General features: G+C 37.8%; 1 protein-coding gene across 1 annotated transcript in view; it reads left to right on the top strand.

Moving 5' to 3' along the window:
- The window catches only part of Morc1 (MORC family CW-type zinc finger 1), a 162442-nt gene extending 140275 nt beyond the window's left edge, over nt 1-22167 (top strand). The window contains exons 25-28 of the mRNA XM_026395006.2: nt 10298-10385; nt 11883-11936; nt 18570-18764; nt 22021-22167. Of these exons, the coding sequence (XP_026250791.2) occupies nt 10298-10385; nt 11883-11936; nt 18570-18764; nt 22021-22167 (484 nt within the window). The remainder of the gene's footprint in view (nt 1-10297; nt 10386-11882; nt 11937-18569; nt 18765-22020) is intronic.
- The last annotated feature ends 703 nt before the right edge of the window (nt 22168-22870 follow it).

The following is a 22870-nucleotide window of genomic DNA, read 5'->3' as shown; positions in this document are numbered from 1 at the left end:
AGGATGTAGGCTCCCTATTTACCTCTCTTATTGTTTCTCTTGCTGAGAAAAAACTTTTTAGTTTAAGTAAGTCCCATTTGTTGATTGTTGTTGTTAACTCTTGTGCTATGGGTGTCCTATTAAGGAATTTGGAGCCTGACCCCACAATATGTAGATCGGAGCCAACTTTTTCTTCTATCAGACGCAGAGTCTCTGATTTGATATCAAGCTCCTTGATCCATTTTGAGTTAACTTTTGTGCATGGCGAGAGAAAGGGATTCAGTTTCATTTTGTTGCATATGGATTTCCAGTTTTCCCAACACCATTTGTTGAAGATGCTATCCTTCCTCCATTGCATGCTTTTAGCCCCTTTATCAAATATAAGATAGTTGTAACTTTGTGGATTAGTCTCTGTGTCCTCTATTCTATACCATTGGTCCACCCGCCTGTTTTGGTACCAGTACCATGCTGTTTTTGTCACTATTGCTCTGTAATATAGTTTGAAATCTGGTATCGCTATACCGCCTGATTCACACTTCCTGCTTAGAATTGCTTTTGCTATTCTGGGCCTTTTATTTTTCCATATGAATTTCATGATTGCTTTCTCTATTTCTACAAGAAATGCCCTTGGGATTTTGATTGGCATTGCATTAAACCTATAGAGAACTTTTGGTAATATCGCCATTTTGATAATGTTAGTTCTGCCTATCCAAGAACAGGGTATATTTTTCCATCTTCTAAGATCTTCTTCTACTTCTCTCTTTAGGGTTCTGTAGTTTTCATTGTATAAATCTTTCACCTCTTTTGTTAGGTTGATTCCCAAGTATTTTATTTTTTTGGAGGATATTGTGAATGGAGTGTTTTTCCTCATTTCCGTTTCAGAAGTTTTGTCGCTGATATACAGAAATGCCTTTGATTTATGCGTGTTGATCTTATATCCTGCCACTTTGCTGAATTCATTTATTAGTTCTAGTAGTTTCTTTGTAGACCCTTTTGGGTTTTCTAGGTATAGAATCATGTCATCTGCAAATAGTGATAATTTAAGTTCTTCTTTTCCTATTTTTATGCCTTTAATTTCTTTCGTCTGTCTAATTGCTCTGGCCAGTGTTTCAAGAACTATGTTGAATAGAAGTGGTGATAGAGGGCATCCCTGTCTTGTACCAGATTTTAGAGGGAATGCCTTTAACTTTTGTCCATTCAGAATGATGCTAGCCTGAGGCTTAGCATAGATAGCTTTTACAATGTCAAGGTAAGTTCCTGTTATCCCTAGTTTTTCTAATGTTTTGAACATAAAGGGATGCTGTACTTTGTCGAATGCTTTCTCTGCATCTATCGAGATGATCATATGGTTCTTATCTTTAAGTCTATTGATGTGGTGAATAACATTTATTGATTTCTGTATATTGAACCATCCTTGCATCCCAGGGATGAATCCTACTTGATCATGGTGCACAATTTTTTTGATGTGTTTTTGTATTCGATTTGCCAGAATTTTATTGAGGATTTTTGCATCTAGGTTCATTAGAGATATTGGTCTGTAGTTTTCTTTCTTTGAGGTGTCTTTGTCTGGTTTCGGAATCAGGGTGATGTTGGCCTCATAGAATGAATTTGGAAGAGCTCCCTCTTTTTCTATTTCCTGAAATAACTTGAAAAGTATTGGTATTAATTCTTCTTTAAAGGTTTTGTAAAATTCTGCTGTATACCCATCCGGTCCTGGGCTTTTCTTGGTTGGTAGTCTTTTGATGGCTTCTTCAATTTCATCCATTGATATTGGTCTGTTCAAATTGTGTGTATCCTCCTGACTCAGTCTGGGCAAATCATAAGACTTAAGAAATTTATCGATGTCTTCACTATCTTCTATTTTATTGGAATATAGGTTTTCAAAATAATTTCTAATTGTCTTCTGTATTTCTGTAGCATCTGTTGTGATATTGCCTTTTTCATCCCGTATGTTAGTAATTTGAGTTCTCTCTCTTCTTCTCTTCGTTAGCATGGCTAAGGGTCTGTCGATCTTATTTATTTTTTCAAAGAACCAACTTTTAGTTTTGTTAATTTTTTCAATAGTTTCTTTTGTTTCAATTTCATTGATTTCCGCTCTGATTTTAATTATTTCTTGCCTTCTGCTACATTTGCTGTTGTTTTGTTCTTCCTTTTCTAGGGCTTTGAGATGAAGTGTGAGCTCATTTATTTGTTGGTTTTTTCTTTTTTTGAGGAATGACCACCAGGCGATGAATTTTCCTCTTAAAACTGCTTTCATTGTGTCCCATAGATTCCGATATGTTGTGTCTGTAGTTTCATTTATCTCTAAGAATTTTTTTATTTCCTCCTTTATGTCTTCTGTAACCCATTGATCATTCAGTAACATATTGTTCATTTTCCATGTGACGTAGGATTTTTCCTTCCTTCTTTTATCATTGATTTCCAGTTTCATTCCATTATGATCAGATAAAATGCATGGTATTATCTCCACCCCTTTATATTTACTGAGGGTTGCCCTATGGCATAATATATGGTCTATTTTTGAGAAGGATCCATGTGCTGCCGAGAAAAAAGTATATCCATTTGATGATGGTTGATATATTCTATATATGTCAGTTAAGTCTAGGTTATTGATTGTGGTATTGAGTTCTATAGTTTCTTTATTCAACTTTTGTTTGGAGGATCTGTCCATTGGTGAGAGAGGTGTGTTGAAGTCACCCATAATTATTGTGTTGTGGTCTATTTGATTCTTGAACTTGAGGAGTATTTGTTTTATGAATGCTGCAGCGCCATTATTTGGTGCATAGATATTGATAATTGTTATGTCTTGTTGGTGAATGGTTCCTTTTAACAGTATATAATGTCCTTCTTTATCCCTTTTGATTAACTTAGTCTTGAAGTCGATTTTATTCGATATGAGGATGGCCACCCCTGCCTGCTTACGAGGACCGTGTGTGTGGTATATTTTTCCCATCCTTTCACCTTCAGCCTGTGTATGTCTTTTCCAATCAGATGTGTCTCCTGGAGGCAGCATATTGTTGGATTTGTTTTTTTAATCCATGATACCAGCCTATGTCGCTTTATTGGAGAGTTTAAGCCATTAACATTCAGAGTTACTATTGATATATGGTTTGTACTTCCAACCATGTTTGATTATTTATCCTTTTTTAAAAAAAATTTAGTTTGTTTCTCCATGATTATCTTTCCCCTCGCCCTCTGTCTTTACCGAGGCACTTCCCTCTAATGGTTTTGGTTATTGTTTTTCATTTCTTCCTCGTGTAGTGTTTTGCTCAAAATGCTTTGCAATGCTGGTTTTCTGGCTGCAAATTCTTTTAACTTTTGTTTATCATGAAAGATTTTTATTTCGTTGTCATACCTGAAGCTTAATTTTGCTGGATACAGAATTCTTGGTTGGCATCCATTGTCTTTCAGTGTTTGAAAAACATTGTTCCATGACCTTCTTGCTTTCAGCATCTGTGATGAAAAATCTGTTGTTAACCTAATTGGTTTACCCCTGAATGTAATCTGCCTCCTTTCTCTTGTAGCTTTTAATATTTTCTCTTTGTTCTGTATATTGGATATCTTCATAACAATGTGTCTTGGTGTTGGTCTACTGTGATTTTGTGTGCTTGGTGTCCTGTATGCATCTTCAATTTGTATATCTGTTTCCTTTTTTATTTCTGGAAAGTTTTCAGTAATTATTTCATTCAGCAGGTTTCTCATTCCCTTGGTTTGAATCTCTGTACCTTCTTCTATCCTGATGACTCGTAAGTTTGGTTTTTTTATGTTATCCCATAACTCTTGGATGTTTTTCTCGTGATTTTTTACCAGCCTTTCTGAGTTGGCTAGACTCTTTTCAAGATGATATATTTTGTCTTCATTATCTGACGTTCTGGCTTCTACTTGATCCACTCTGTTAGTGATACTCTCAATTGAGTTTTTAATTTGGTTTATCGTTTCCTTCATTTCTAGAATTACTGTTTGATTATTTTTTATAATCTCTATCTCCTGATAAAGATGCTTAACTTCTTCTTTTATCTGTTTATGTAACTCATTCTCAATGTGTTCTTTCGCTGCTTGAATTTTCTGTCTCTTATCCTCTTTAAGGTTCCATTCCATCTGTCTAAGGTGTTCCATGAGTTCTTTATATGACCATTTTTCTGATGACTCTAGGTCCTCCTGAATATTTAAGTTGTCCTGCATTGTTTGTACTCCTTTTCTTCCTTGCTTTTTGAAGCTGCTCATGTTACTTCTTGTTCTGTTTGACTGCTGAGTTACTGTTTACTCCTAAAAATTATTTGATGCTTGGGAGGAAAGGTATTAGAAGGGAAGGGAAGAAGTCACTGTAGCCGCAGGATTCAATGAAGTTATCTCCTCCGCCGCAGTCTGATGACGTCAGTTCTCTGCCATGGTGGTATCTCTTGCAAATGGCGACATTTCGTTTCCCTTTGCCGGGTGACCAATGCAACGGGTGGGTCCTTACTGTCTCTCCCAAGCCCCGTTTCAAACCTGTGGCCACTACCTATGAAGGCTCGGTAGGCATTTACCTCCGTAGGATCAGAAGGGCCGACCAGTTGTTTCAGCTGGATGGATTAGTGCTGAGTCGCAGCTGTTTGTCTGAGTATCCTAGGCATGCATCCAGCCATTGCTATTGCAGAACAGAGTCTCATGAGTGTTCCTCTGGTGAGAATTTAGAATGTGCCTGGAACCTAGTATCAGGAAGCCCTGGGTTCAATCCCCAACCCCAGCACAGTATCCATCGAGTCTTTCTTGATGATATTGATCACTACCATTTTGAACCTTTATTTTAGGCATTCATTTAAGTATTAACTAATGAATTCCTTAGTTTGATAAACTTACAAGATTGATATCATAGTTTTTCTTTTTTCTTTTCTTTTTTAAATGGATGAGGAAATTGAAGCTTAGAAAAGCTAAATAACACATTGGAAGTCATACCGACAATTACAAAGCTACTAAGAATGGGGCTGGGTGTAAGCCCAGAGTCCTTGATTTGAATGCCCACACTCTTAATCCTAGGCAAACAGGTGTATGTCTTTCCTTGCTCTCCATACTAGGGGACTGGAGAGACCCGAGCATGTTGGCAGCAACTTGGAAACACTTCACTTTTATTTCCAGTTGGATAAACTTTCTTTTCCAAATTCATTATTTTCCTTATTTTCACCTAGCTAATTTTTGTTCTTCATATACATTCCTATTTATTTTAATGATTGCATGGGATCAAAAAGGAAGTAATTTCATTCAATGTTTTACGACTTTAAAGATGAGGCATCAATAGAACATTAAAATTACCCACCCACGTCCCCCTCTGAACCTCCTGCCTAATGAACACGCAGGCACCTCCTTATTGCTTAGAATTGTCACACTACCATCACCCCACCACTACCATCACCCCAACATTCTGAAAGCCAAATGTATTAGTATGTCAACTCTATTCTGTGCCAACTTAAATTTTCTCTGGTGATTGATATATTCAAACCATTCAGTGGGGAAAGTAAAGGTGTGCAGAACACAGGTCCTCTCTGGAGCAGAACACTCTCCTCATTTCACCTGTTTTCTTCCTTTAGGAGCATTTACAAAGAAAACAGAGTTCTTGTTTTCTTTGCTAAGTGCTTGTTTTATTTTTTTCACTCCTCTATTTTGTATGTGGTCCACATGTTATATCTTGAGTCAACTAGACTTTATCTCAAGAGGAAAAAATTGTGGCTGGTAGTGTGTGATATGAAGGGGACAGTGCTGTCCCTACCCAGAATTGCTTACCATCTTCACCTTGATTGTCACACGGCAGAGAGCAGTGCCTGACCTTCCTTTGTGAAGACTCCTGACTCTCCCAGACCTGCTGCCAGCCTCTCTTCCCACCCAGCCCCAGTAGGTCTCACCCTCCTCCATTTCATGATGCTAGCTGAATAAATTCATTTAGAAGGTAGCTTTATTGTCTTTTTCATTACCTGATTATGCTCAGTTTAAAAGTTTTTCTTATGTTATTTTTTGTTCTATATGTATTACTTTAATTCCCAAATAGAATAAATTCTTTGAAAATAGATTGGCTTTTTCATATTATGTCTAACATTTATTTGCATGTATTCAAAGAATAAATTAAATAGAAAGGAAAATATCAAAAGTGGATAGTGTTGCTGGATGTTAGAATATTTTCATATAATGGGGTCAGACTAAGTCTTGTTAAGTTAGAGGGAAATAAGCTGACCTGGGATACAGACTATTAAATTTTCCAGGCAGGTCCTAAACATTGGAGTAGTATCAAATTTCAAATCACTTTGAACAGTAATAATAGTAATAGTATTAATAGATTTGTACATACTTGGTATATACCAGGCACTATCTGAAGGGCTTTGCATGTGTTAACTCTCTTAAACTTTACGGTGATCTATAACTACGTACTTTTATTATTCTAATTAATGGATGAGAAAACTGAGGCATGTACAGGTTAAATAATTTGCATAATACTAAAGTAGCACACCTGGGATTTGAATCTGTCTGTCTGGCCTAACAGTCCTTGCTTTAATTGCTAAATTCTAATACCTTGTTTGGCTTATTATTGTATTTATGAACTTGAAAATATATTCTTGATTTATTTCAACTCTATAAAAACATGCTCTGTGTTATCTTTAATTTTAAAAATAACAAAAATTCAATTTAAAAAGAAAGCCACTTTTTAAGGTTGATGCCTGTTGCTAAAGTAAAAGAAAAGACCACAAAAATACAACTAGCAGCCAGGTCTGTTAGAAACCATGGCTGGATTCCCGGTTTTAGAAAGTGGGATCGTGTAATTTCCATTGCACCCTGGTCTTTCACTGGGCTGACAAAGAGAGTTTTAATTAACCTCAAGTAGGATACTTGCTCTTCTTAGCCAGCACTAAGCTGATTAACCAGATTAATGTTTTAAAAGATTGGGTGGATTCAGGTACCTCTACATGGCCCTGCCCACGTCTGCTGTGTCTAGAAGAGGAATTCTGTTAATTAAGTCAGAGATTTTTCTTGCCATTTTCACTAAGAAAACACTCATTTGGTTGAGACAGTAGTATGATTATGGAATGAAAGGGAAATGACCTTTAGCAGGAACATTCAAAGCTTGTCCATCATATCTAGAGATAGCTCTGAGTGTCGGCTCCCTCATTGAATCCTGTGACAGCTTCTAGATAGAGATTCTACAGAAATCCAACTGAGATGGGCACCATCGCCAAGTCCTGGAAGCAGGTAGTAGCTCTGGAAGAGTTCTTTGGAAGATTTAATTCTTGAGTTCTTAAGGAGAGAAAAAATGTTAAAGATAAATTTCTGGTATTATTGTCTGGGTGTAAAACTGTGAATCAGTGCTTCAGAGGAAGGGCTGTTCCTAGGCAGGACAATAGTCCTGTTGAACAGCAGCATTTGATTCAGGAGTCCCTTAAAATGGACAGTGTCTTCTTAATTCAGCAAAGGAATGAATGGACACTTGTTTTATTCCTATAATTTTACACTGCATGTCTCCTGGCCCATCTCCTTGAAGGGTCCTTATATGTATGATAGGATCATGTGTCCTAAAGAAAGGCTGAAATTTGAGGGCAGAAGAGGTTTGATAAGATGTCCCCTTCAGAACAAAAGAGAACATCTCTGGCGGATTCCACAGAAGACTCAAGCCAGTAACTGAAGGAGTTTTTAAAGAACCGTTCAACATCTACAATGAGATGTTTGGTGATTTTTTTAGTATCTTCCATGTACGATTTTTGATATCTTTACACTTATTATTAATATTAATATTTTTCCTGAATTAATTTGGCAGGAAAAGGAGAGGGCCTATATGTTTGTGCTTAGAAATTGCAAGTTACTGGCTGGGTTATCTTTTTCTTTAGTCAGACTTGTGGGACAAAATTCCCAAGGGAGAAGCTACTTAGCAGCAACTCTATTTAGAAGAAAGTAAAGTTGAAATCCTGAGAGGGAGGGAGGGAGGGAGGGAGGGAGGGAGGGAGAGAGAGAGAGAGAGAGAGAGAGAGAGAGAGAGAGAGAGAATGAGAATGGTATAGGGAATCTGTGTTGGCCTGAAGGAGTGTGTCCTTCACAGCCAGAAAGCAAGAGAGCTTCCAAATAGGAATCTCTCCTCAAAGTGTTTTCATAAAGATGACATGAAATTATGTACACAAGACAGCAGTGGTTGGCATATTTCTGGAACTCTGTAAAGGTAGTTAGATCTGACCCAAGTGTCTCAGATCTTTTACCAAAAGAAGATACCCAATTTCCCAATGTTGGGTGCAGATGAAGAATACTTCTTCACATCCCCACCCCCATGTTTGTCTCACTCCAACTCTTTCTTTGGGGCTCCCAAATATGAGTGGGTGCTTTCAAATATAAGCCAGGTCTCCCAAATACATGAGTTAGGGCTCCCAGTAGGAGTCGGGGCCTCTCCTCGGGGCTGTAGTGCTACATGCTCTTCCTCCTGGAGCGCTGCCCACATGGTTGTGGAGTGGCCCACTTCCTGGAATTCCACACTATGTTGAATCAGTGCAGAAAACAGTATTGGGATCCTAACATGGAAGGCATGATGCGGCCTCTGTGAGGCTCCACAGAGCAAATGCTGTTTTAGTAGTTTGAAAATAATTATCTGTGAAATTAATGAGTTTGAGAAAATACAAAATCACAAAAGCTGCAGTGATTTCAGCAAAACCTTCACATGAAGTCGTGTTCAATTGTTAAATTGCATCTGTCTATCATCTATCGATTTGTGGAAATAATAGTACATGTGTGAGACACATTCTTCAGGCTATAGATGATGTTTAGGGGACATTTTGAAGTAGAGACACCACAGATGAGAATTATCCAAAATGAAACTAGAGGGTTTTCTCTCCCTAACCTACGCCTTCACCCCCTTCCATTTCCCTGCAAATACCAGCACCATATATTTGTTTATCTAAGAGTATTTCTTAGATGACTGCTGAATTTGCTCTAAATTTAAATAGCAAAAAAATGTATGCTTACTATTGCAAAGGGCCCACGTTTAGAAGTGGTTTCCACCCTGTGGTGGGGAAACATGGTAGATCTGGATGGAAGTGGGAATGTTTCGTATGGAAGACTTCTCACCCCTCCTCTCCCACCAAACCAGTCACAAGGCCGACAGGTTCCCTTTCCCAGGGACTCCAGTTGCAGCGTTCTTTCTATGCCATCGGATTTCTTCTCATCTTAGATCCCTGGAAGCTCATTTTCATCCTATCCTCACCCCATCCATCTTCTAGCCAGGCAAGTCAGTCTGGGGGCTGTGTGTATCACATTTAATATTTGGGCAATGCTGAAACTTTCTGGCTTAAATCTCCTTGAAACTATAAATGCAGATAAAATACTTAAAATACTAGGAATGCATTATAAGAAAGAACTGTTTTATGTCTGGTATACCATATTATTTTCCAATGGAAAAGATTTTGTCAATCCTTTAGAAAATATGCATGAGCATCTTGGAGCTCATCAAGATCAAAACACTATACACTTTTAAGATGTGATGTTTATGAATTTCTATATTTCATATTCTCCCAGAAATGAAATATGTGTCATCTAAGTGATTTATCACAGAAAAGCTGTCACATTAGTAGGGCGGATGCCACTGCCTTTTGGTAAAGTAAAGCACCTGTCGGAGCAATGGCCACCACTGTTTTGAAAGAGCAGACCAGATATGATTTCTAAGAGTAGTCTCAGATACCCTAATGAAGATAATTGCTCTGCAGAATTAAGCTCTTTGACTTCCTTGGAGAAAAAGTCAATAATCGAGGAGCTGCTTATTTTCCTCCAGTAAGTTTACGATGCTGAGTTCTCTGCAGAAAAGAACACTCAGGCAGGTGCCCGGCTTCCTTGGACTGGTTCGTGACAAATTGCTAGGCATTGTGAGCTATTTTTTCCCTTCCTGTTCCCATTTTCTTTTCCTTTTTCTTTCTTTGCCTTTCCTTCAATATTTTTAAAATTTTTTTTAAAGAATGTAGATTTGCCTGCTGTTGTTTTAAGAAATGATGCAGAAATCAGATTGTACCCTTCACTCAGTTTCTCCCAGTTGCAACCTCTTGCAAAACTAATCAGAATGTGGATGTTGACACAGTGAAGACACAGAACATTTCCATCACTGCAAGGGTCCCTTCTATTGCCCTTTTATAGCTACATTCATGTCCTTTCCCCCAGCCTGTGCTTCTTGAAGAGCACTTTAATGCCAATGGTAACAAAATATTTGGGAGGAGTTAATGTTGATCTTTGCCAGATATTTAATACCCAGAGGACAAAACCAATTCTGACAGGTGCATGCTGCATCTCTTGTCCTGGTATATTCCTATTTCTGCTCTGCTTGCATTCCTAGGGAGGTCCTTCGGTATTTTTTTCCTGAGTATCAGCTACCATCAGTATTTGACCGCACATCTGCAGAAGAACTGAGAGCAAGTTCTGAGGTAAGCAGTCTTTTTAGAACTCTGAAGGATGACAGAATAACTTGGATTTAGTCCTCAGTGAAGAAAAATGTAAAATGGTACCAGTGAGAGAACCTAGAATGGCTTAAGGGAGTGAAGATGGGATCTTTATACCGACAGTGTCTATGAAATCACAGGCGTAGAGCCAGGTAGAGAAGATCTTACAGATGGAGAACAGTCACAGGGATCAAAAGAAATGGGACATGGTGCCTGACTCCCCTCTCCCTGACCCAAAATGGTTTCTATTCCATAGATGCAATTCCTCGGTGGCTGGTTAGGAGGGGCTGAGCCGAGGGTTGGGTAGGTCACCATATCAGGTGCCAAGACCACTAGTCTGATTAGAATCAATAAAACATCGCAAGAGGTGATGAAGATGATTGTATTTTCCAAGCCTCCTTGTGTATGAGTGGAAGGAACTTTGGTCAACCACCTGAAATGCAAAGGATGAGCCTCGTTGTCATGTCCCCATCAGTAACATCTAGCAGTACTACACATTCCTCCCACCCAGTAGGGCTGAGGGGCTACTGAGGAGTGCAGGCCAGCTGGGCAGCTTCAGGGTGGAGGAGACAGCCAGCGCAGCCCAGGAGCACAGGAGGCCCCTTCTCCACACCATGCTCAGCATCTCTTGTGGGATTGACAGATATGGAAGGAAAGGCTCTCAGTGAAAAGAGCACAGATTATTAATTAGACAAAAGTGCCACATGCCCCAACTGAACCTGGGTGAAAATCCTTGTTTTCCATTGTACAGTCTACTTTGTTTACCTTCTCCTTTTACCCTGTACTCTCCGTGGAACATCCAGCTCCGTTACCTAACTGGGACCTTCCTCATCAGTGCCCCCATGAGCTCTTGGCTGACAAATGCTTAGTCACTTCTCTGTCCTGACTTCCCCAAGCTCTCGACCCAACCATCCCCTTTCCCCTTCCAGGGGCACTCTCTCTGCATGGCTTCCCCCCACTGCACACTTCTCACTTTCTTCAACTACCTCCCTCTTTATGGTGATTCCTTCTCTGCTTGGATTCTGAATGTCATCATGACTGAGGGTGTGCTCCTGAACTGCTTTCTTCTATTAAATGCCATTTCTGGATGACTCTTACACTAACCAGTGACTCCCAGGCTATTTCTCTAACTTTCTCTTTCAAGAAATCCAGACTCCAGTTGCCTTTAGACAGCTCTTTTTCAATATTTACAATTTTATCATTTAATTTTCTTTCAAGCTTATTTTTTTATCACACGTTTTTTAACCATGCTGTATTTATTTATGTAAACTGCTTTAACCCATTTTTTAGTTTTGTTTGCAATGAAGTGAGGTATTAAATTTAGTTAATTAATTTATTTGGATCCAAGCTTAAAAGACCAATAGTACCACTGTTGGCTGGTTCTAGGTTTGTTTATACTAGATACTTGCATGATATAACTCTGTTGGAGGCACTGCATTATCCAAAGTTAATATCTTGTTCTCTTATCACTTATGAAAACAGCTGGATCAATGCCCAGAGCAGACGAACAAAATGCTGAAAATATGTTTCAACCAGGTAAGTCTGTCTTCAGTGTAGTCATTTATATTCTAAATGACCCATGTTCCAAAGGAGAAATAATATAAATTTCCAAATGTTAGTTTGGAAGGAAATCAAATTTGCATTTACTTATCAAGACTGAGATTAATGTGTAGTACATCAGATGTCATAAGGCAACATCTTTTGAATTTTAAAATGCAAATGTTCTCACAACATACAGCTTATGAAGCACTTGGAGTAGAACTGTTTTGACAGGAAACAGGAAATTCTCAGCCTTTAAGAAATATTTGTCATCAATAAATGGGCAAAAGAATCAAACAGACATTTCTAAAAAAGAAATATAAATGGACAACAAATACATGATAAAAATGTTTAGTATCCCTAGCAGTCAGGGGAATGCAAATCAGAACTACATTGAAATTTCATCTTATTCCAGTTGGAATGGCAATCATCAAGAATACTAACAATAATAAATGCTGGTAAGGATGAGGGGGAAATATACACTCATACATTGTTGATGGAACTGGAAATTAGTACACATTTCTGGAATGCAGTATGGAAATTCCTCAGAAAACTAGGAATGGAACCACCATATGACCCACCTATTCCACTCCTTAGTATTTATCCTAAAGAACTAAAATCAGCATACAGTTATATGAACGTTTATAGCAGCACAATTCATAATAGCCAAGTTAGGATCCAGCTCAGGTACCCATCAACAAATAAATGGATAACATCTCTTTGAGTTTTTTCCCTTAGTATCTTATCAGTAGTTACTAAGAGTATGATTTTTCCATTTTAAAAGTAATTATTAATAATCTAAAGAAAGAATTTAAAGAAATTTATCCATTGTCCCATATCATCCAAGTTTACTGATTGACGCTAAGTTTTTGGTACTTTATTACAACCTTTCTCTCTCTCTATATATAGATTTTTTAACAGTATCTAGTTTTTAAAGGTTTCCTGGGGCATAAAAGAGTGCACAATGTCCATAACTTTTGTGATAGAAATTGCCCACATGATCATATGCCCTCAATTCCCTTATTTCACACTTTAGGGAACAGGGACTCCAAGATGTGAACTCAGCCAAGCTAACGGGGGAATTCATGCTGGAGCTGGGATGACCAGTTGTCCTTCAGACATCTCCCTGGTGCCATAAGAGCCTAGAAGTTTTCATGGCACAAGATCAATACTGAGATGTCAGGTCATCATTCACACTTTACCTGTGTTTTCTCAGACCTACACCAACTCCATCATCAGCACATACATTAGCATCTTCTTCCATGTGCTGGTGCCTATAGCCTTCTTCTGGAAACTACCATAAAAGTATGCACATGTATAAAGACTAGGAGGTGAATAGCTCCCCTGGAGCTCTTCAAAGCACAGCTGTAAGAAGAGAGCCTCATCTCTCTCATCTCTTTCTCTCTCTCTCTCTCTCTCTCTCTCTCTCTCTCTCTCTTAAATTCTAGTTATACATGACACTAGAATGCATTTTGACTCATCATACAGAGATGGAGTATACCTTCTCATTCTTCTGGTTGTACATGATATAGAGTTGCACAGGTCATGTAATAATGTATGCACAAAGGGTAATAATATCTGATTCATTCTACTGTCATTCCTGCCCCCATACTGCCTCCCCTCCCTTCACTCCCCTCTGTCTAATACAAACTACCTCTATTCTTCCCTAGCCCCACCCTTATTATGAATTAGCATCTACATTTCAGAGAAAACATTCAACCTTTGGTTCTTTGGGATTGGCTTATTTCACTTAGCATGATATTCTCCAGCTCCATCCATTTACTGGCAAATGCCATAATTTCATTCTTTTTTAAGGCTGAGTAATATTATATTGTATATCTGTCTCACAATTTCTTTATTCATTCATCTGTTGAAGAACACCTAGGTTGGTTCCATAGTTTCACTATTGTGAATTGGGCTGCTATAAACATTGAAGCCTCATCTCTTTTATAGAGAATGATGTATACTTGAATATTCATACTTTGTAAGTGAAAAAGAATTGTGAATTCTCAGAAGACATATGACTAGGAAGACTTGAAGTGAAAATTAGAACCTAAACCAAATTACTTTTTATAAAGGCACTATCATCATAATATATTCAATTTTTTAGCTTTCCCAAATTTAACAACTCTTGTTGGTATGTTTGTCTCTAATGTTTCTGACTGAGTGTCTGGTGGACTATGCTAAGCAACTAGGAATGAAAGGAGATTGTATTTAATTTCTCATTACTGTTCAACTGCAAAGTAAATTTGTTTTCTGAATAATATTTTTAAAAAACCAGTTATTAAACATTTCAGTTTGGAGCTATCTTGTCAGTGTTTCTTATGTAGAATAAAAGACAAAGTTTACTTTCAGTATGTTTTTGCTCCTGTTTTAGCACTAATGTTATTTTAATCAGCTAACATGGAATTGTGATTGATTGAGCCAGATGCTAAAGTCCATTTCTGTATGTTACCTAATGTCACCCTTACAGCTTTGGGAGGCAAGTGCCACTATCTCCATTTTAGCAATGAAGAAATAGAGATTCAGAAAGATAATATCCCAATGTCATGGTGCAAATAAGTATTAGATTTGGGATTTCAATTCAAATTTGTCCTGCTTTGAAGTTCTTTCCATTATACTGCTTTTCCCCCATCTTATTCTTATCCAGACTTCAGTACTTGATCTTTGTGAAAGAATTTTCACGTATTACTTACAATAGTTCTATTACAGTTCCTCAGCAGGTTGATATTGAAGAATTGTCTTCAAATTATTGGAGACCTTGACATTATAACATGAGATGTATGTAGTAAAGGTGCTCAAAGTGGAATCTTTATGTGTAGTGTGTGTGTGTGGTAGCAGGTTGGCTTAGTGACCAGCAGGAATTGATTATCCCAAATGTAAGTCTGGCTATGGAGACTGGCATCCTCCCACAGGTTTATATCTAATGATTAGGAACCCTGGTTTATATACTTACACTGTAAAACTTGGAAATTGGTTAAGAATTAGACTTTCAGCATTGAAGTTTGTCCAATTATGTATTCCTTTTCATATGTCTTTACAAGTGATATTTTCCAAGTGTCTACACTGTCAGTAAAGGAGCCAGGTTGTTGGGTCTTGGAGGTCATAATATAAGTGTTAGGGTCAACAGTGTTAGCATATAGGATGACTAGAATCTTCTTGATATTCAGGACAAGTGAGATTCAAAGGATCAAAGTAAGCTAAACATTCAAGAAGGCAGGATTTCCTGTTGAAACTGAAATAGGGAACCACTGAAATCATAGCTTTCCTAACAATGAAATTCTGTGGTCTTAAGGACTTTCTCAATAAATTTTTTCTTGAAATCCACGTGAAGGACTAATCTATGCCATTTACTTTAGGGTGTATACCTTTAATAAAGAAAGCCACATAGAATACTCGGTGAAAGTCACCTCATCCCAACTACATGCGTGGTTTTTGTATCTGCTGTTAGAGTGGTAGGTGTTCCTGCCAAGGTGGCCTTGCACCATCCGACCTGAGCTGCCATCTTTTTTTTTCCTTCTTTCTGCTCAAAAGTCATTTGCTCCATCTAAAATGACTCTCTCAACATCACTTCAACTTCCATTACCTGGTCTACCACTGAGCCTTGCTACATGCTGTCCCCTAGCTTATCCATACTCCCAGCCTACAGTATGGTCCCTTGAAGACCTCCCACTCTATTTAGAACTTGGTCATGATAATCTTTTACAAAATCATTGCCTTGTCTTGCTATCTGAAATAAATTATGACCTCTCTATGCTATAAGAGAACCTAAAAAACTTGATTTTATCATTAATTAAAATGTCTATTTTCTATTACAATAATTTCTTGTGTCATTTTCTCCTCAACTAGTTACAAAGTCTTTGAAGTTAGTAATCCTATCTTATCCAAATCTGTATCTTAGCAGCATTCAGTAGGTATCTTTGCATCTAGATTTTAACATTTATTTAACATTTATTGAATCATAGTTGATTATTTCTGCTGTAGTGTCTTCCTGTAGAAACACTTACATGAATACCTCCTTTTGTGTGATATAAAAGCTATAGATCCCGCATGCCTTCCTTATTTCACAACTTGTTAAGATTGTGGCTCTGCAAAGTTGCTAGAGCTGGACTTTCTGAACTCAAGGCAGAAAATTTAAATCTTAGTTGAATATTCTTTCCTTCGAATCTTAATTCTGCTCTGTGACTCTGCCCTCCTGGGTTGAATCATTTACTGTCCTTGACCTTCAAGCCAGGGGAGAGGACAACCCCTAGGTTTGACTGAACCTCTGAGAAGCTTCTGAGAAGCCTTCTAGAAGTGGTTGTTGCCTTAGTTTTAAGTTATCAACTTTGTATAGGATAAATTAAAAATGTTCAAAAGTGGATTCCTTATAGCTAACAACAATGTATTATATATGTACATATAAATTATATATGTATATTACAAGAGACAATTTGAAACATAATTCATCATAAAGTTACAAGAGAGGATTTTGAATATATTCGTCATAGAGAAATGATGAAAGTTTAAGATGATGGATATGATATGTTAATTACCCTGCTTTGATCATTGCTCAATATATACATTAATCAAAGCAAAACAAAACAAACAAGCAGATTCCTCTCCAAGATGTTTGCAGCCTGGAAAAGCAGGCTGGCTCCATGTGTTTGAATTTCACTTGCTGTGATTGCTACATATCTGCTCTCTTGACTCCCTGCTATTTAGTGCTATGTTCCAGACCTTGGAAATGTGGAGAGGAATAAAAATAAATCCTTTTTACATGGAGGTTATATGTAAAGAGGGAGGGACAGATAACAAACCCACAAAGGAAAAAGAATTCAGAGGCACATATTGACAGATGATAAACCCATAAATACGTAATCATGATGTAATTTGCCATAAAATAATCGTGCAGGGCCAGGGAGTTGACAGCGATGGTGTGTTTGGGAAGAAGGAGGTGATTTTCAGAAACAGTGGGCAAGGGGCATCTCAGACCTGAAGCAGGGAAGGAACTTTGTGCTGATCTGGGTTGAATTTACTGGACTGAGAAAGCAGCAGGAGCAAGAGGCAGGAATGAGGTTGGTGAATGCTTAGAAGAATGAGTCCTGGAACTCAGGAAACAAGGCGAGAACAGGGGGTCACAGGCCAGAGATTTCAGAGTCTAATTCTTGGTGCCTAACACCAGCTTCCAGGAAGTTTAAGCCACTAAAAATCTAAGATTTCTTTACATAGCCATCTGCAAACCTGAGAATTAGTCTCATCTTTAACATATTATTATCCACACACGCGGCCCATGCTGGATGCCAACAATGGAGTGCTGTTTGGTCCCTGCTCCCACATACTCCTCTCCACTAACGGTGGGTGAAGTGTGTACATAGTCGAGGTGAGTTGCCTCACATAATCCCAAGTCAAGTACTCCAAGTCAGGATTTCCATGCTCTTTAATTGAATGGAGATTCCTCACCTTTCTATCAACTCTGACAATACCCAAGCCTTACCTGGGGACAGGGTACCCTTTCTCCCATAAGATATAAAGTTTGCATACTTGAATTAGCTCACGCTGTCAACTAGAAAGTTCTTGGGGACAAAGACTATCTTATTTTTCTATCACTTATAATTAATGCCTCAAATTTACAAAGTACTGATGTTTATTAGAATTATAAATAACACAAGATTTTGTTTGTTTAAATAATTTCATAGAAAGAAGAGAAACTAGTGAGAGCAGAGTGTGTAATAGTGATGGTGTGGGCAGTGCCTGGGAAGGGTCTACTTGTGTTCATGAAGGTGATGGATGGCGGTGAGCGGGCAGGGCAGGCCCAAGAGATGAACGAGGCTGCTTTACAATTCTCCTTGCAACCCAGTCATGTTAGAATTCAGAAATCTTCTTAGTATAGGAAACATTAAAATGTTTGACAAAATGGGATTTTTCCATGTATCTCTTTTCTCAGAATATCCCCAATGTTCTCTTATAATGGTAATCAGAGCAATTAATGCCATTCTAAAATTGAAGCATCTTTCCTCTCTGTTGCCTATCCTGCTTCATGAGATCCCCAAGCACAACATGCCATCTTGGAAAACAGCCAAGGCCCCTGAATTAGCAAGAGGTCGATGGTTAACAGTCTATACTCTTCACAGTAGGATAAAGAACGTACACAGAGTGAGGAAACAAAATTCCTCATTCTGTAGCTTCTGTGCTTTACAGTTACTACACTTGAGTCACAAATAACATATCATCTTTAAGGTGGCCCTAGCATTGGCCATCTGTCATTGTCCATGAGCTGCTGGTGCTGTGGAGAGTGGGCCACAGGAACCTTCCCCCTTTGTGCATTGAATGATTTTACATTGCTAATGGGAGAAGAAATTCACATTCATGGAGTTCTTCATTTCAAAGCAAGGGTCTCTGAGTCTACCTTGGTGTGCCTCTCCAGTCCTTATAATTATAGGAATATGGTACATATTACCTCCTCTCTCTTCCTTTCCCATCAGAGAGTTAGTTCCTTAAGGGTGTCCTCAGTTTGGACCACCTGTCAAACTTAGATGCAGGGTTGATGCTTGGTACATGTGTGCAGTTGGAATATGAAATCACCTCATTTATTAGGGGGAATAGTAATATTTTAAAAATATACTAAGACTGTTTTAAAAATGTTCCCAGATCCAGAATGTTTACATGGTCCAATATGAAAAGAAAATAAAAAGAAAAATGCAGTGCATCATCCATGATGCAAATAGAAGAGGAATTCTTAATGAAATATCTCTGGGACACTGTGAACAAAAAAGAAAAACTACTGAGGATAAACTGAAGAATCTTCGTGTAAAACTGGCAATGTTGTTGCAAACACTTCAGCTGGTGAGTGACGACATTGTATATGAGTAATAGGAATATGCTCTGTGGCTAGACTCCCCTCCTAACATCATCATTTGCTTACTGACCTGGGACAAGTCACCTAACCCCATCCTTGCTGCCACTTAAAGAATATCAAAATCATCAATAAATGAATTTTGAAAAAATATATAAGAATATTTATAAAATTTCATTCTTTTTTCTCTTAAAAAAACAGAGTTTTTTTAACCATACGATTTATTTTTATTTTTTTTTAGTCATACATGACAGCAGAATGTATTTTGACATATAATACATACATGGAATGTACATACATCAGTCATATTGTCTATTCTATTCTGCTGCCCTTCCTAACCTCCCTAGTCTTTCCCTCCTCTCCCATCCTTTCTCTCTATCCAATCTAATGTGACACACTTTTTTTTCTTTTTCTCATTACAACATCATATATGTATTCTGTATAACAATGAAAAAAAAACCAGATTTTTTAAATTGTTCTCTTATAGTGGTAATAAGAGCAATTAATGCCATTCTATTGGTAAAAGACAATGATCAATCACTTTTGAGTCTCCTCAATAGCATGTATCTATTAAGAATTTTTTCCCAACTTGGTCAGGAAGAAAGATATTTTATTTTTATCTTCATACAGAAATTAAAAAAACCCTCCTAAACTTAGAGGAGAGGTTGGAGAGGCCAGGAAACATCATGGAAGTGTGAATTACTGTCAGATGACTTTGTATCTTTGTATAAATTTTAATGCATAAAGAATTGAGTTTCTATGATAGATTGAACTAATGAGGAAGAGCTCAATTTCTGTGCCAGCACATAGAAATGCAGTAAAAATTAAAACGTATTAGGCAAGGTTGAGAAGTATTTCTATAGGTTCTAGAAATAAATTGAAAAATGCAAGCCAGGAGAGTGGAGTTTAGGGAGCCCATGACATTTTATCCTCAGATACAGGCCCTGAGGGCCAGGACAGGAGACAGAATTCTCCCAGGAGAGAACTGCATAAGAGAACTGTGTCCCCTACAGAAAGCCTGGAGGATGGTCCTGGTGAATGAAGCACATACACTTCACAGCTGAGCCCACATATAAAGCCAAACATGAGCAGTGTTGCCTGCCAACCTCTCTCTGTCTGTCTCTCATTTATTTTTGTGGTGCTGAGGATTGAATCCAGGGCCTTGTGCATATGAGGCAAACACTCTACCAACTGAGCTATTTCCCCAGCCCCCAAACATGGATGGGGATGACCTTGCCCATGAATTAGATAGTGGAGAGACTAGGAGACTGGCCACACACTGGTATAAAATGGGACTTTCAAGCCCAACTGCCTGGGTTTCAGTCCTAGCTGTGAACATTTCAACGTGAAAGTTTATTTTCCTTTTAAAACATATACATCTTTTAGTTTACATGAAGTTTCTCTTATATTAAGTAGAAATGAAATGCAGAAAATGTTTCTGCTTAATATTTGGTAAATTGCTGAAAGAGAAGTTACTCCCCTTCAGTAATATAGGCACAATTAAAATGCTATACTATTAAAATAAAAATGAATGATTAATGCTGTGTCTACATTATGGTAACAGTATTCGTGCTTCTATCAACATCACCACTTCAGCCAGTTCTTCAAGTTCATTATTGTTGTGAGAGTGGGATTTAGCAGAGCTCCTTGTGGTCTTGTGGCCATAAATGCTTTTCCATGTAAATGATTTTATAAATAAAAAGATTGGAATGGAACCTGGGCATGGTAGCATTTCAGTGACAATTTTGGTTTTAATAACAGTGAACACTTGAAATAACAGAGAAATTCTGTATCATAGAAATTGAATACCACTTAATGAGAATCGAAAAAAAATCTTAAAAATTTTTGGTTCTCAGCATAGAAAATCTGTTTGGCTAGAGAAAAAAAATGAAAGAATAATAATTTATTAACTTTTTAAAAAATTATCTTCAATACCAAACCCCTTGGCTAATTACCTTGGCCAGTTTTCCCAGACTAGCCAAGATAATTATATTAGTTAAATTTGCTTTATTCACAAAGTTTAGTAGGGATGTAAGGGACTTTAGCCAGCAGAATAGAAATCTTTTACCTAGTATCAGTGAAAAGATACCCAAAGAGTTTTGACTCAAATATATTACTCTCATTTCACCACTTGAAGTTTCCATCGTTACTTTTCTGACTGCTGGAGCAACTGTGGTAAAATAAAACAGAGAACTGAGTTGTGATGGGCCTGAAGCAGATAAGAGTAGGGCAGACACACAAGAAACGGAGTGTAAAATCCACGTAAGGTCCTAAGAGGAAGTTTCATCTGCCAGACAGAGACTAATAGCCAAAGGATTAGACTATACCTAACAGGTAAGTCCTGGCTGTGTTAGCAAGAGCCACAGGGAACTCTTTGTGGTTATTATATATGGAAACTTAGGTAAATATCAATGTCATTGAAACCCTTTTGCAGGAACAGGACCCCAGTCATAAAACTGGAACCCTTGTTAGAAAACTGAGCTAATCTAGAGCAGAGGGAATAAAGCTGAAGCATATTTAAAGGCTGAGGAAAGGGAAGAGGAGATGAAGATGAAGGAGTTGGACACTTGGTGGGACAGTAGTAAAACTGGGATAGTTTTTGGAAGGTCCATCCTAACAGTCTCCTCATCCATCTGCTTAGTTGGAGAGATAGTTGACTCCCTGGTTGGGCCTGAAGGAGAGAGATTTAGCACATCCCATGGATCTGTTCAGGGATCCAGAAGCCCAGGGAAGGAGACTGTGAAATTACACCGAGGTGGAGCTGAGGGGGAGTGGGAAAGGAAGGATAGAGAGACAGAGCAGGGCAGCAAGGCAGAGGCTGGGAGAAAAGAGGCTATAGTAGGAAGAGGAGAAACAGAAGCCAAATTTTTATCTGTCTGGTTTGGCCTAAAAGGCTGAAGATTCATGAATTTTTTAAAATAGGAGACGAGAGCCTAAAACAGAGAAGGATGACAGGGGGGGTGGGGAGGGGCAAGTGATATGACAAGTAATTTTTAAAAAGGAGGAAAATGTCAGTGGAACTAACCTCCAGTAAAGAAGAAAATATGATATGAATTCCTAGCCCCTTGTGAGCATAAAATGAGATTAAACGAGAAAACATTTGGAAAAGGTTAAAAGCATTATTCAAACACAGGACAGGTTCTGTTGCTCCATGAATCTTAGAGAAGACTGTCAGGAGTCTGCCCAGGAAACGTGAGTAAACTCTTAGCTGCTTTCCCTGGTGTGAGTATCGCTTCTCTCTTCCAGGGTGGTCCAGCAGAAGACCTGGAGCAGATTGACGTTTATTTAGAAGCTTTGCTGAAAGAAGATGATCTCCTTTCTAGACCCCTTCAACAAAGTGTCGCAGGGCATGGTCTCCCTTTAGAGAGCAATGGAAGCACTTCTCAAAACTAAAAGTCAGAAAAGGTATTCCCTTTCAAAAAACGCTAATCAGAAAATTGGAAGATTTTTAAAAAATTCCTTTCTTTAATGTTATTGTAAATTATTTTACCTTCCAACTTTAAAAAATTGTATACTTTAGAGATGGAGACTGATTTGCAATTTATAAATTTGCCAATCCAATTTCTTATTTTTTCTTGTTCTCTTGGAAATAATTTTTAGAGTTCTCTACTCTTCATGCAAGCTACTAAGACATATGAAAATGTCACTTAATACTAAGATAATTGTAAAAGCTCAAAAACAGTGGATTTCAAAATCAGTATACAAAGGACTGTAGAATCTTGTTCTCTTGAAATGTGTGTTGAAAGACATTGTACCTTTTCTCCACTGCAGCCAATCCTCAGGAAAGCAGAAAGTATAAATCCTCCAAAACACCTTTGAGTTAAAGTTTATATGATTGTTTTACAATTTAATTATAATTAAATAATAAATCTCTTAAATGATAAATCTCTTAAGCAGAACATATATATAACAGATGTTAAGAATTGTATTTTTATATTTAGACACATGTAAGGAACTGTTTTAACACTTTCCTTAATAACTGATTACGTTGTTTGTTCAGAAGTGTCTTCAGCTTTGAACAAAACCAATAAAAGCATTAAGACTCATTTGTGGAATTGTACTATCTTAATTTACATAATGCACATAGTACAAAATG

The sequence above is a fragment of the Urocitellus parryii genome, chromosome 2, assembly GCF_045843805.1.
Source record: "Urocitellus parryii isolate mUroPar1 chromosome 2, mUroPar1.hap1, whole genome shotgun sequence".
In the NCBI taxonomy this organism is placed as follows: Eukaryota; Metazoa; Chordata; class Mammalia; order Rodentia; family Sciuridae; genus Urocitellus; species Urocitellus parryii.
Note: the sequence above shows the minus strand (reverse complement) of the source record. Positions and strands in the feature narration are given on the sequence as shown.